At 32.6% G+C, this 16173-nt stretch overlaps 1 protein-coding gene across 1 annotated transcript; it reads left to right on the plus strand.

Moving 5' to 3' along the window:
• The first annotated feature begins 2712 nt into the window (after positions 1 to 2712).
• Positions 2713 to 3093, plus strand: LOC117909768 (copper transporter 3-like). The gene has a single exon (XM_034823824.1). The coding sequence runs from the start codon at positions 2713 to 2715 to the stop codon at positions 3091 to 3093; it is 381 nt and encodes a 126-aa protein (XP_034679715.1).
• Positions 3094 to 16173: the final 13080 nt, after the last annotated feature.

The raw sequence follows: 16173 nt of genomic DNA on the forward strand, positions 1-16173 counted from the left end.
GATGAGCTGAAATTTGGAAATATTTTTTACTCGACTATTTTTTGCCTTATATATGCATTCCAGTTATTTGACCATAATCAATGAAAGAAAATATATTGACCTTTATTACCTTTGGTGGAAGTAGTGATGATCTAAAAACCTGATCAATAAGGTAGTTATTGACCTATGGTATTAGATTGGCCTTAATTTTTCCCACCAATATGTAAGGAACACCTAATGTTAACTACTTTCGCAAGTCCCACTATGATAAGCATTTTTGTTAACAACTAGAAAAATTTGAATATATGCACATTTATAAAATAAAAAAAAATCAAATTAAGACTTACTAGTTGTATTAAGTTTATTTAGTACTTTCGTATGGCCTTATTTTGCTAGTTGTATTAAGTTTAAAGCCTAATAAAGGGTAGATATTAAGTACATTTATTTTTCAAAAAGAAATAGGAAATGTTTATAACATGCATCCAATCATACTAAATAAACTTATAAAATAAACATTTCCTATTTCTTTTTGAAAAATAAATGTACTTAATATCTACCCTTTATTAGGCTTTAAAGCTTACTCCTTTGATTAAATGTTTTTAGGTACACTTGATTCTAGAATGAGTAATATGGGTAAGAAGGGCTCAAGAAGTTCCTTTATCTCTTTAACTTTGAAACTAGTTAATTGTTTATTTTGCTACTACTTTTTGGGAGATTGCTTATAATTTGATTTATGGATTTTGTTTGAAAAGACAAATTTGTCGTTAAAACTTTTTAGTTAGCATAATTTCTACTTGAGATAGTTTTTGTGATTAGCATGTTGCTGATTCTTTCATCTTATTGAGTTGCTTTCATGTCAATTCTTTGGGTATTATATGTGAAATGGCCATGGTATCCTAGCTTTCGAGTTCAAATAGTCACACATTGACCCCTAACAGTGACCATCAATGACACTTCTTCCCTTGCTAATCTCCTTCCTTTAGATCCCTTATTTGGTCTCTTTCCCATTGTTTTATAACTCCTATCTAAGGATGAAAACATTGGTTTTTATAGATATATTGGTAACTCAATTTTATAGATATATTAGAAAATATTAATGAATATATACACAAAATATTTATGAAATGGAAATTGATGAAGAGTTGAAAATATTTAGAAAATTCTAACAAATGATATAAGAAGTAATTTGTGACATTCAACCATAATATTTAGGATTAAAAGATAGATTTTATATAAATCTATGTACTTTGGATGTATTAAGTGATATAAAAGAAATTATAATATATGAATAAGTATTTTTTATTATAAAGTATGAGTATTTTTATTTTAAAATGTTGACAATTTTATTTATAAATTTATATTTATTTTATATTTAATTATTGTATAAAACACACGATAATTAAAATTAATTAATTTATAATATTTTTTTCTAATTAATTAATATATATATAGAGAGAGAGAGAGAGAGAAAGAGAGAGAGAGAGAATCTTATTATAATATAAATATATGTACTATACTATCTGCTACTTAATAATCATTAGCAATGTTAGTTGAGTAGAATGTCCCCATCCTCTTATGTGTCATGGGTTAATCATAGTCCTCTTGCACTTAGTTTTAATTAATTTTTTTTCAAAGATAGTCCCACATCGGCCAGCCATAACACTCAGCTTGTGTAACCTCACGGTATGGCGTAGCGGGCTGGGCTCGAGTGGGTTTAGTGAGCTGGGCTGTGATGGTCCATTTCATAAAGTTCCAAAATTTTGAAATGAAATTATCAGTATGTGGGCCATATATGACCCAAATTTCACGACATTTTTTCTTACATTTTTTTGGTTCACATACCGCATTCAAACCTCATTCATATCCTTTTCAATCCGCCTTTAGCCCTTGGTTCTCCCTGTGGATTTGACACTAGAGTCACTGGATTTTAGGCTTGCAACTGACACATTGAAGCTAGGGAATTAAGACCATGGAAGATTGGGTAATCAAGAATGTGGTGCACGCATGAGATATGGAAGTGGATCGAATTACAACTCTGATGTTGTTGCACCATAAAATGAACCTTCGTATAATCAAAATATTCCAAGCCCATGCAATATGGCTACTAAATGATCTCCATATACTTTAGGTATTCAAGAAACCAAATTTACAATTAGAAAGTATAATGCCCAAATGTGCAGTAATGATGATTTGGGATATATCTTTGATAAGAACAGTAGGAATTATTCCATTTCCTATATACCTAACTTCGAAATTAAAATGATTAAATCATATGATGATTTGAAAAAAAAAAATAAATATGAATTGTTGATAATTGCTTTTACCTAAAAGAGTTTTGTTATGCATGGAAAGTGATTTTCCTTTTTGAAAAAATTTGAATGCGGAGGAAATGTTAGGTATGATTTGGACATATTCTTTTTATTTATATAAGAAAATTTTGAAATGTTTCCATGAATTATATTTGGTGGTTGCATCTCCATTTTTTAATTCTTTGATTTGGTAACAGTACTGATTAAGTTTTGTCAGCTTATGTGAGCCCGCCCCGCGTGCCAAGGCCAACACTCTGGTTGTCATTTGGAAATCGAGCCAGCTCTTAAGCTCTCTCTTTCATGTATGTGTGTATATATATGGATAGCATTAACCTTAGTACCTCATCAAGTGCATCATCTGCCTTCTCACTTGCAGCCTGCATCCGCCCAATTACTCTTTTGTCTCTTTCATTGCTCAAGAAGAATGGCGGAGCACTCAGGGTTCTGGTTTGGGGCGGATGTGGAGATCCTGTTCAGCGGATGGCCTTTAGGTCACGGCCACTTCCACTTCTACTTGGCTCTACTTCTTGTGTTCATGCTATCCATGGTAGCCCAGATGTATGCAATGACTCCCATGAGCACCCCGAAGATTGTTCCTAAGAGCCTCATCAATCACGCCGCCCTACATGGCCTCCGTACTTTGATCGCCTACTTAGTTCTCCTCTGTGTCGTTACCTTCAATGTCGGAGTCATAATCACAGTACTCCTTGGACATGTCGCCGGCTACTTAGCTCTTACATTATACATCAAGTATTACTACCCTGTCCCAGTGGCGACTCCCCCTGCTGATGATGCCAAGGCCTGATGCCCCGCCTAACCAAGTTTCTTCTCGATGGCTACTATAACTATTTACATACTTATCTATAGATGGGGAGGAGACTTGAGAGAATAGGTTTGTATTCCTCCATACAGGCTAAGCTTTAGTATTGCATTCACTTATTGTTACTTTTGTACTCATGCTTTACAAGTGTGTTAGTTAATAAAAGTGTAATTTGTTCTCAATGACAATGGCTCTATATGGAATGATTTTTTGTTTACTTTAAAATGCTATGAAATTTTAGTCTCCACTTCAAGGTGCATGGGCTCTCATATTTCCAACACAAAGAAACCCAAGGCAGAAAAGAATTGAATCAAAATCGAGAGGGATTTGGTTCTTGGAAAATCGGATATGATCCACATATATTTGATTTATTAAGGCAGATATAAATTTCAAATTTTAATTTAGAAGAAACAAGGTAAGACGACGACCAAGCTTCACAAAGCATTTGATCCACTGTCTTGCATGTGTAGTTTCTGAAGAAGATAATCTTCTGTAATCAAATCGGGGTACAAGGACTGGTCTGGTCTTTGTACAGATCGAATCATTACCATGCATGTTTGAAATTTTACTCCTAAAGTACCAGAAATACCTAATAATATATAGTAATGGTGACAATTTCAGCCAATACAGAAGGAAAGCTAGAGTGATATCATTGATGAAGGGAGGATGGTGCACCTATTGAAGGCGAAGACGACTAATAACGAGAGATTTTGGATATCTTAAGGAATAAAACCCTTTTTGTTGAAGTTGGGCTGCTCGCCAGGAGGATGAGCAAATTAACGACGCCCTCAACTATATAATTATATGAAATATGAATGGGCTTAAAGCAATTCCCCCTTGAGCGTATTGCTTGGGACCCCATAGTACGGAGTCTAGAATAATAGAAGGAAGAAAGAAAAAAAACTCCATACCTAACTGCAATGATGGCTCCACAATTTCCATTCACCCCAACATGCTAAAACATGATGTCACCTCATCACTAATAATAATACGAAATGTAGTGATTAATAGATGGATTGTTTTAATTTTTAGATGTTTTTAAATATTGATAGCTATATATTGTAGTAAATAAAATGAATTGCTGCGATCGTCCATAGCCTACACTAGCCATTAATCACATTAATGACCAAGGACTACCATTAGCCATGTAACCCCACAGTTCAGGCTCACCTTCATCATAACACATCGAATATGAAGAGTTGACTATCTTGATCATTGTTATAATGTTCATGAACGTAACACATGCACTTAGTAGATGAACCCTCATTAATAAAAATGTACGAATTTATTAAAACGTAATATAAATTCACAAGAAATAACCGACGCAATCGAATAAATTCCCTTTTTAACTACAATATAGTCATTACAGTCCCCCTCATAAGCATCTTGTGTTTTTTTCTTGTTCAATGCATTGCAATCCAGAGCTAAGTTAAAAATAATATATATGGGGTCAACCAAAATTTCATCATTTATATTGTTAAATCTAAAATCAAAATAATTTCCTTTTTAAAAATTAAAAGGATCTAATAGCTAGTATAGCGGTTGAATAATCTCCATAGGAATTACTTATGAAGACCAACATTCTTGCATTAGTCAATGAAATCTTAGATTAGAAATACTCATTATGAAAATGAAACTGATGAAATTTGGATAGGAAAATGAAGAATTTCAGTTTGAGAAATGAGCATTAATGATAAAGATCAATATCTGGAAAAATCAATTCATACATAGATTCACATAGATCGGAATAGGATTTCCTGTTTTGTGCTTAAAATCTCTTTTTAGAACTTAGATTCTCATTCAACTATGCACTAATTTATTCCTATTTTACTCCTAGAATTAGACATACATGATCTACAGAAAAACATTAGATTAACTTGATCAAGGGCATTTGATGTATTAATCAAGTATTTTTACAATAAAAATCAAAAGAATGCTACCTCAAGGTAATGGAATCTCATATCTAGAAAAGAAAGTTGAACTCATTACTGAGAAATGCACTTTTCTCCATCCTTGGTTGCATATGAGCGATTCTCTAGATATCAACTGAAGTTTAACTATCCATAGCACAATCTTCACAAGTGAAAGCCATATTTTGAAGTCGAGAAAACTAATTATAGGAAAAGACATCTTGCTTGCACATATTCATAACTTGTCACATAACTAAAACTAATCCTATTGAGAATCTAAGTAACTAAAACATCAATTTTGATACAATTATTAAATGTTTTTCTCGAAATTTTGATACAATTTCGATACCATATTACAAATTGGAAACTAACTCGATGATTTTTTTTCTTTCTCTAATTCAACCTCTAATATCAAAATAACCATTATGATATAGGTCGATACGTGTCAATACACAATCTAAGGTATCTTACCTTGTCAAATTGCACTTGCCTGTCAATTGAATGCTTGAAAACTTCTAAAGAGTTTAGTTTGTTATAAAAATTTTATTCGATACATGTTGATACAACCTAATACCATAATTAACATATTTTCCCTATATCAAATGCAAAATCGCATGTCGAATAGGTGCATAATTCCTTCCAGTGAGTTTGGGTTGCAATCTAAATACCATTCAATAACACTTGATACCATTTGATAACAACATCGTCGTATCACTTAGTATTGAAACGAGAGTTCAATACAAGTACTATTACAACCCAATACAAGAAGGGTTTGCTACCCTTTAGGCATGGAGTGCCTTTTTCTCAAGATTAGTGTCCAACAACCACTGAGGAGAAAGATCGCATGAAGATAATACTTTATGATTCAACAGTGGGTAGCCTAATCTATGTGATGCTATATACTAGTTTGGATATTTGCATTGTTGTAGGTATGGTGAGTAGATATCCGTTTAATCTAGGCATGAAGCATTGGATGATGTTCAAGCATATACTCAAGTATCTTCAAAGAATGAGGGATTATATGCTAGTGTATTGCAATAAGTTGTTACCCCTTGGGTATATGGATTTAGACTTTTAGTTTGATAGAGACTCTCACAAGTCAACCTCCATTTTTGTGTTCACTCTAGGTGGTAGGGCTCTTAGTTGGAGAAGTGTGAAGCAATTTGTTGGGATTGAGCCCTTAAAAGCAAGACATGATGTAACAAAATTAGACTTAACCATCCCCTTGCTACCCTTTTGGTGTATTGTCATTGATTTGAGCATTTGACCCATGTCTCTTACATTAAACATGACTTGGGTGCATTCGGGGTTGCACAGAAGATACAAGTTATGGTTTCCTTGTAAGTAGATAAATTGTCCATAGTTCGTTCATGGATTTGGGCAATCCAGTAAAGACTTTAGTGCACCTCCTCCTAATTAGAGGGATGACTTGTCTTGGCCATCGGGATTAGTTTCCCATACTGAGTGCACTAGTATATGTGATGCACACTAGACAAGACCTACGATGAATGATGACGTAAGACTATCGATTATCATGATTCACCAAGCTATTATATTGCATAGACTCTCATTGAGAGGATATTGAGCCTGTACCAAATCAACAGGAGGCTTTGGCCTTTGTGTGAGACCTTAAAGTGGTCATATATTCCTATGGATTGAGTCACTCTTGATGGAGGTTGATGACAATAGGTATTCTCAATATAGGTCCTATGATATCTCATAGGATTGAAACAGTGTGTCCCCTTGGGTTTATCCAAAAGACATGTGATCATGAAATCTATGGCCATGGTAATTCCTTTAGTGGAATTTGACATATGCTCCTTGGAACTAGAGTATGTTAGTTGATCACATAATAAGTAGGATTTGTAACTCTTAGGATTTGAGAGGTAATCTTGATTGGTGATATCACTACCTTGTTAGATTATGGACACCGGTTCATAGGGAGTCTGCATGCAGTCGTAGGTCATGAACCCGAGCACTTAGTGTCTTGTTGTTATTTACATAAGGTACTTGACTTTAGTTGATTCTTTGTAATAGGATGTTGAATCCACTTCAGAATTGGATTATGAGGGAGCTAGTACTCCTATGGGTCTTAGTGGTTCCTGCTTTGAGCTCATATATCTTGTTGAAATAGATTATGAGGGTTAGATTGACTTTAGGTTCACTTTTGTGTATAAGGGCTTTTTGGTAATTATGCAAGATTGTACAGGGGTAAGTGAACAAGGTCTCTAAATTGGGCTAATTGATTAGTTAGTAGACACTATTGGGTTAATTAATCAATTAGGACTCATTTTTGGCTAGATTAAGTAACCTAAGCCTATATGGGCTCAAGTCACTTAAGCTTAGTTAGGATCCCTATAAATACCCTTAGGGGTTAGGGTTTCTATAACTTTTGTCTTCCACCATCCAGAGAGATAGAGAGTCATAACCTCCACCCTCCTTTCCTCCCATCGGAAGTGTGCCAAGAATAAGGTTGAGTCATCAGGCGGAAGATCGTGGGTTTATGAGACTTTCAACAACTTCAACACTTGGAATTTAATGTTTGGGAACATCCAAACCTAAAGGTGAGTACTTTAACCCTAAACATCAATTTTTATTTTTTTATTTTATAAAATCGGCATTGCTTCCGATGCTTAGATCTAAGATGCTAACAATTGGTATTAGAGCCAAATTATAAGCATGCTTAGATCTTTATTTAGGGTATGCTAACATCTTTTTTTGCAGCCTTGATATTATCCCATGGTCAAAGGACACATGTATGTTCCTTTTTATTATTTACTGTGATGAATGAATGGGATAATTTGTTTCTTTGTTTCTTCATAGATTTGGTTGTAAGGTCCATTAAAGGAGCATATGTTTTCTTTTTCTTTTGTAAAGCTTCATAGATTGGGTTGTAAGCTCTATGATAGGACCATAGGATTTATTTTATGATGTAAAGTCCTATTTTTTATTATCTATAGAGGGCTACAAGAGAAGATTTCCTCAATGATGTCAATGAAGATTGGATCTTTATTGGAGTATCATCTATGAAGATTGAAGGATTTTAATGCCTGTGGAAGAAAGGTTTAATCCTTCCTTTGATTGAATAATAAAAGAAAAAGGGAACAAGGAGAAAGTTTATTTATTTATTTATTTATTATAGCTCCATGGCTGCACAACAATGTTATCTTTGACTTAAAATTGGGGCTATCTCCTATGAGTTTCTTAGGGCAATCTTCATATGGTTTTGAATTATAAGAAGTCAAGAATCCAACGCCACAAATGGTTTGCAATTTGGAGTTGAAATGAGGGAGATATAGTCATTTGAAGCAAAGCTGCATAGAGGGTATGTTGTTATGGGATCGCATACGGGGTCCAATTCTTTTTGTTTGTTTGGGCTCATTTTTTTTGGGCCACTTGTTGGGCTTAGAAGTTGCTGAATTGTAGCAGCTATACAAGAGCCTCTTTTGGCAAGTTTTGATGCCAGATATTAGTGTCAAGTTGAAGACAAATGACTTTTGTTCACAATTGGAATGTTGTGAAAAATATTCTTTGGCCATGGGATCTCTTTTGGAATTTTTTTTTTTTTTTTTTTTTTTTGCATATTGTTATATTGCATGTGTTGAGAAGTGCTTTCAAAGTTACTAATTTTGGATTTTCTTAGGGAAAACAAATTTTCATGAGAAAGTTATTTCCAAATTAAAGTTTTATTCAAAATTGGAATGATACTACTATTAAGGAATTTTTTATATGGAAAGATTTTTTTTAAACAAAAAAAAAAAAAAAAAAAGTGAGAGAATCTAGTTTCCTTTTCTAAAAATCCTTAGAAGATCCATTTTTTTTTTTCAAAATTTCTAATCTTGAGATCTTCAAGGACTTGAGTTTCAATATTAAGGGAAGATTCTTTTATTTTAAAATCTTTATAAAATTGGATATTCCTTATAAGCACAAGTATTCCCAACTTAGTGAATACTTGTATAAAAAAGTTTTTGGAAATTCTCATGATAGATAATTTATTTTAAGAAGGTCACCAAAATTATTGAAAGCTTCTTATGAAAAATGTATAAAACTCTTAGTAATTTTAGTGGATATAAATTTCTTGAAAATTAGATTTCAAAGCATATTATTTACTTAATTTTGGAATAGTGTAGATTAAGAAAATAAAACTTGTGAAAATAAATTAGAGAGCAAAGTTTTATTTTCTAAATTATTCTAAAGGATTCTAAATTATTTTCTCTAAAATTATTTTGATAAGAATTCTTATAGAATAAAAGTTTTCCTTTTGGATAAAGTGCTCTCTAGTTTTTATTTTTTAAGTTTTTGGAAACTTTCTTATTACACTAATCCTTAATTTGGAGAGTAAATATTTGTTTTTAAAATTTTTCAAGATGGATAATTTATCATTAAGGGAATTACTAAAAATTTTATTTTTTGGAATTTTCATGAAATTGATTATTATGAAAATTAGATTCCATATTTAAGAATATTTATTAAATTGGAAAGGTGTAGGAATAAGGAAATTAAATTTATGAGGAATTTTGAGTATGAGAGTTAAAGTTTCGTTCTAAATTTATTCTTAAGGATTTAAATTTTTATTTATTTATTCATTTTTTTTTTTTGAGAATCCTTGAAGAATTAAATCTTTCCTAATTGGATAAGGTGCTCTCAAGTTTTCAAAAATTTATAAATTGGAGGTTTCTTTATTATACTAAGTTTCCAATTTGGATAATAAATATCTAATGGAAATTTTCATTAGAAATAATTTATCATTAAAGGTTATTTCCTAAAGGACATTTAGTAATTTGATGGAAATAAATTTCTTTGAAAATATTTCCAGACAAAATTGGAGTGTGACGAAGAAGAATTTTTTATGAAAATTGATTTTAAAATTTGAGAGTAGACATTTTATCAAAGTTCTTTTTTGGATAAAATACTCATAGAAATTTTAAATTTTGCATATGGACATTTTCTTGTAACACTGGGTTTCCAATTAGGAAATAAATATTTTTGAAAATTTTCAAAGAAGATAATTCATTCATCAAGGTAATTATTAATATTTTAAAATGCTCTTATTTATATCAAGAGACTAAGTGGGTGAGGACCTTAGGCAACCCCACGACCTCCATTGTCGAGCCTATCTTGATTTGGGTTCATCACAACCCTCATGGTGGGTCAGCCCTAAGAATAAAGAGATATGGACTCTCCACATGGACGAGACTAGATCTGTCTATAGTGGGAGTGACCACCTCCACAGTGGGGTTCTTTACTTGGTGACATTGATAGTTCAAGGACAATGGTTATACACTTAACATTAGATATGAAGTGGTAGATCGCCCCATGTGGTCCCCCTTGCATAGTCCATGGGCCAAATAAAAGTTATGTTGGTGTTGCCTTTAGATATCTTTATGGTTAAGAGAATGAAATCAATTTGAGAAGGTCTTTAACTAGTAATAAGGTCATGACTTGCCCCATGCAAGCTTGATTCTTATGATACTAGGATACCTTGCAAAAGGACATGTAATTTGAGAGTGTTACATTTTTTCTAAATTAATTACCAATTGCCATAAATGCTTAATTATGTCATATATTTGGTTGTATTCTTTGTTATAGATATCATGTTGGTTCTATTATCACTCTCTTTCTCATAATAGGCTAAGCCCAACTAAACAATTGGACAAATTTTATTATAGATATAGTAACTAATTGCATAAAAGCTAGTTTAGGTAAAGCTAGCTCTTCCTTGTGAACTAACCTAGTAAAAAGAAAGAGTGGTATATCAAGGTGGTATTAGATGGATCAGAAGACCAAGTGTATAATACTTGGATCTTTGGATAATGTGTTGCAATAGCAACGCATGTCTATTACTAGAGACTTTGATATTCTCTTTCTAGTTTGCAATGGTTATTTGGGGATAAGGGTAGGTCAACTTTGACAAGCTACTCTTTAGACTGTTATGAACACTAGCATTCATATGATCTTAGAGACCTTGCCATTTTCCTTCGGGATGGCTAAGGGAATTCTCAAAGATTACAAGGTGTTCATATGGAAGTTAAAGGTTCTTCAGGTTCTTCTCTCAAGAAGAAGGAGAATAATACTAAATAAGGAAAGTTTAAGAGAAGGAATTAGAGAGCAAGCTCAAGGGAAAGTGTTTCCTTTGTGACCTATTAAGACATTAGAAAAGGAATGCCCAGTTTCCCTAAAGGAAAAAAGAAAGTATACATCATTTTCTCATTGTTGATTTCATTATTTATGGTGGATATATTTCGAGTCCATTGTCTGTGAGTCCTTATAGGATATTCAATAAGTTAGAAGGTTAAATGATGGGATTATACTTACCTTAGCTTCAAATGCAAGATTAGTTATGTAGGTTAGTGGGAAGTAATATCCTCTTATTTTATATCTATTCCATTATCACTTTGCCAAGTGATGACAATAGTCTAATCTCAGGATTAAACCTAGCATTAATTAAACATTTGGTTTGTAGACCTAGGTCATATTAATCTAAATAGGATCCAAAGACTGATAAAGTCTAGACTCTTTGATTCCTGAAGATCTTTCAGTTTGTGAATCATGTATAGATGGTAAAATGACCTTGAGGACTAGAGCTAAGGAATGTTTGAAGTTTGTGCATATTGACATGCATGGAAATTTTAGTGTCCATGCATAGGGAGGGTATGGGTATTTCATCACTTTTAGTAATGATTACTCTAGGTTTGGATATGTACATATGAGATCTGATGCCTTAGATACATTCATTGAATTTAAGGTGGGATCAGATAACCTATTGGGTATACATACCAAGTCATTTTGATTAAATCAAGGTGATATGCCTAGGAAGTTTAACTACTTTCATTAGAGTATGAGATTTTTTCCCAGTTATATGCACCAAGGTCTTTATTGAAAAATGGAGAGGTGGAAAGAAGATATTAAACTTGGATGGACATAGTGAGATCATGGATAGGTTTCTCACATTTTTTCGGATTCTTTTGGGGATATGTTTTATAAATTGTGTAATACCTCTTTTTCTTAAGAGGTATATCAATTTATAAGATATCTAAGAGGATTTTTGGGTTATTGCCATTATAGTCAGGATCATCAGAAGATATTCGTTGACACAAATGTTAGATTTTTTATGAAAACTATATGATAAGAAATAAGGCAAAAAGTGATATAGATTGTAGGACATATTAGAAGATAGTCCCACATTGAATAGGATACTATGGATCTAGAGGGTTAAAGGAATACGATTCCTATGATTTCTAGTATAATAACGCCTCATCGTAGTGAGAGGTTTATATCCCATAACTTATGATGAAGCAATGAGCAGGGTTTGTACTCACTTAAGGCAAAGAGCTATGAAGAGGTAGTTATAATCTTTGTATTCTAACATAGTTTGGTTCCTGTAGGAGCACCTAAAGGGATAAAACCCAATTGGTCTACAAGAGGAGCACAAGAGTATATGGAAAACTTGAGTTTTATGTGGCTAAGATTGTAGCAAAAGGTTATAGTTTGAAACTTTGTTTTAACTATGGAAAACCTTTTCAACAATGGTCATACTCAAATCCATCAGATTACTACTATCTATTACAACATGTCTCCTTTGTAAGATACAATAACCGAACATTTTCATAGCAAAGGACCTTGTGTGTACAAGAAGGTACAAGGAAGAGTGTTGATGCTCTAAGATCTTATAGGTATATGACAATGTACTCATTGGATATGATGTAAGTATACTTTCATCAATCAGGATTTGGTAGTCTGCTTAATTCTAAATGAAAATCTAAAGGAAGACACAATATATTCTTGAGGTTAAGGTCCTTTAGGTCTGCAAGAATAGAAAATTGTGCCATGTCACCTACATAGATGAGCGTTTGGTCAAACACATGATGAAAAACATCAAGAAGGTTTGTTACTCTTTGGATTTGGAGTTGTCTTTCTTAAGATCAATGTCCTTAGACATCTATGGAGAAAGATCTCATTAAGGTGGTATTCGATGCCTTTGCAATGGATAACCTTAAGTATGTAATGCTATGTGCTAGACCAGATATTTGCTTTGTTATAGGAATAATGAGTGTATATTAATCCATTTCTTGATTAGAGCTTTGCACAGATGTCAAACATATACTCTAGTATCTTTGGAGAACAAGGGATCAAATGTTTGTGAGTCTTTGAGATGAATTGGTAACCCTTTTGTATTGGGAAATTGGACTTGAGTCTGATAAGGACTCTCGCAGGTTTACCTCTGGGTATGTGCATACTCTAAGTGGTTTTTTGTTGTTTCTATAGCAACAGTGAAAGCCTTTTGGCTTATAGGTCCCTTGGCTATATTGTCTAAGATCCTATTATGTGATAACAGTGGGATGATGGCATGGTCTAAAGAACTGAAGTACCACTAGAAGAGGAAAGACATAAAGAGGAAGTGTTACCTTATTGTGAGATAGTATAGAGAGGTGATGAGACATGGAGCAGAATTTTTTATGCGATGCCCAATATGTTTTTTAGGTTAGTGGAAATTTGTTAGGATTGAGCCCCTAAAATCAAGACATGATGTAACAAAGTTAGACTTAACCATCCCCTTGCTATTCGTTTGGTGTATTAACATTGATTTGAGCATTCAGTCCATGTCTCTTACATTGTACATGACTTGGGTGCATTAGGAGTTGCAAAGAAGATATAAGTCATGGGTTCCTTGTAAATAGATTAGTTGTCCATAGTTGGTTTATGAATTTGGGCAATCCAGTAGAGACTGTAGTGCACCACCTCCTAATTAAAGGGATGACTTGTCTTGGCAATCGAGATGGGTTTCCCATGGTGAGTGCACTAGTGTATGTGATGCATATTGGATAGAACCTATCGTGAATCATGACACAAGGCTATCAATTTTCATGAATCACCAAGCTACAATATTGCATAGACTCTCCACCTTGAGAGGATATTGAGCCTGTGCCAAAATCAACTAGAGGCTTTATCTTTTGGGTGAGACCTTAAAGTTGTCATGTATTCCTATGGATTGAGTCACTGTTGATGGAGGCTAGTAACAATAGGTATTCTCAATATAGGTACCATAATATCTCATGGGATTGAGACAGTGCATTAGGTGATCCAAAGGATATGTGATCATGAAATCTGTGACCATAGTAATTTCTTTAGTGGAATTTGACATATGTTCCTTGAAGTTAGAGTATGTCAGTTGATCACATAATAAGTGGGTGTGGACCCGCATTTTTCACGTGCGTCCCCCACTCGATCGGCGAGACTCGCTTTTTTATTTGTGAAAAATAATTTTTGGAAAAGTTGGAGTCGCCACTTATTTTATTTTTATTTTAAAGGGAAAATAAAACAAGAAAGAAAAACCCTAAAATGTGACTCCATAATTTTTGGAAAAAAGGCATGTCTTTGAAAAAAAACCCGAGTCTAGGTCCGGGGATCAGGTTACTTATTGGGAAGGTACCTCTAGGAGGTAGCACCCCTCTAAGCCCTAAAAAGGTCTCTACTGACTAAGTTGAGGGAAATGTGGCAATTAATCGGTTAGTTATGGATACCTAAGTAGGCTAGGTGATTTTGAAAAATAGCATGCTTAGCAGGAAAACCAATCACAATCATGAAGAAGATTTAGGGTACGTACCTGGACTGCTTCTTAAGTGCTATCACAAGACATCAAAGTTAGTATAGAAGTACAGCACACAACATGTATTTAATCATAGCGAATCTAGCATACATCTAAGCACCTAAGGATTATCAAACATATGCATATTTCACAGTGACATGATTGTTTACAAAAATTTAGAAAGTAGGTGATAAGGGACGTACCTGGGTAACATAGATAACTTACAATGCGCTTCCATAAGACATGAAGGGTTAGATAATAAATAATAAAATATAGAAATCCTAGCATGCTCGTTATCTAATTGGCATAGCAAAAATTATCAAAATATATGAAAACACTAATTATCACACTCATCTTATATACAATTCCTAAAAAAAAGATAGACATAATTTCAATAAGTGACAAAGTGGCAACAAAAATAATTTTTGAAAGATTTTCTTATGTAGGGGTTTCACCAATTCCCCAATTGATATACACGAATTTAGCCTAGAATTATCCCATTTATTTGAGACCACAAGCTTTGATTCGTGTTCTGTTTAAACTGTAATTTTATTTGAAAGATGTGAACCGATCAAAACATGGTTGCACATTATTTTAAAAATGAGATTTTGATTCTAAGAACTCTAAATGAATTTTTGAAATGGATTTTTAAGGGGATCTTTTGACTCTAAGAAACTCTAAATGAATTTTTGAAATGGATTTTTAAGGAAAAGAGATTTTGAGAATATTGTTATGTTTTAAAGATAAAAGAAGTTAATTTGAAACAATAAAATGTATGAATCAAAATACCAAGCAAAAGAAAAAAGAACAAATCACAAAGTAGAATTTTTGACAACCGATAAAATTGAAGTGGTGGGAATGGAGGCCAATCTTCACTATCTTCCGATAGCCTCTAAAAATTGATTTTGACAAAGGATGACCAAAGTGATAAACCAAAACCTTAGATCTTACAAGCACTAAAACTTTAACAACATTTAATCTTAAGATAAACTTAATCAAGCACTAAATATATGTGACCTTTAAGATAGTACAAACGATACGTATCAACTAATATTGACGATTTGGAGTCATAAATTTAATTGACTAACTAAACAAATGAATAATGAAAAATAATAATAATAATAATAATAATAATAATAAAAAACACATAAAATAAATAAAATTAATCAAAACTAAAATGAACTATTCTTAAACACAAAATGACAACATGGAGATAGATTAAACTAATAGCCTACAATTTGAAAGCATAAAATTAATATAAAAATGGAATTAAAAAAAAAAAAAAATCTTAACCTAAACTAATCAATATGAAACCAATCGAATTAATTAAAACTCTAAAAAATATCAACTAAAACAGGATCAATCAAGAGTAAAATAATTTTTTTTCTTTATTTATTTTAAAACATGAATATATCAACGCGGAATGAAATAAATTAACCGACTTAAATTCTAAAACTAATAAACTAGAAAGATGAATCATGAATTAAATTTAACAACCTTTAGATATGAAAAGAGTGGCATGGAATCAATTGAACTAATAAACTGAATTTTAATAACATCTAAACTAAA

The sequence above is a fragment of the Vitis riparia genome, unplaced genomic scaffold (genome assembly GCF_004353265.1).
Source record: "Vitis riparia cultivar Riparia Gloire de Montpellier isolate 1030 unplaced genomic scaffold, EGFV_Vit.rip_1.0 scaffold345_pilon_pilon, whole genome shotgun sequence".
Taxonomy (NCBI): Eukaryota; Viridiplantae; Streptophyta; class Magnoliopsida; order Vitales; family Vitaceae; genus Vitis; species Vitis riparia.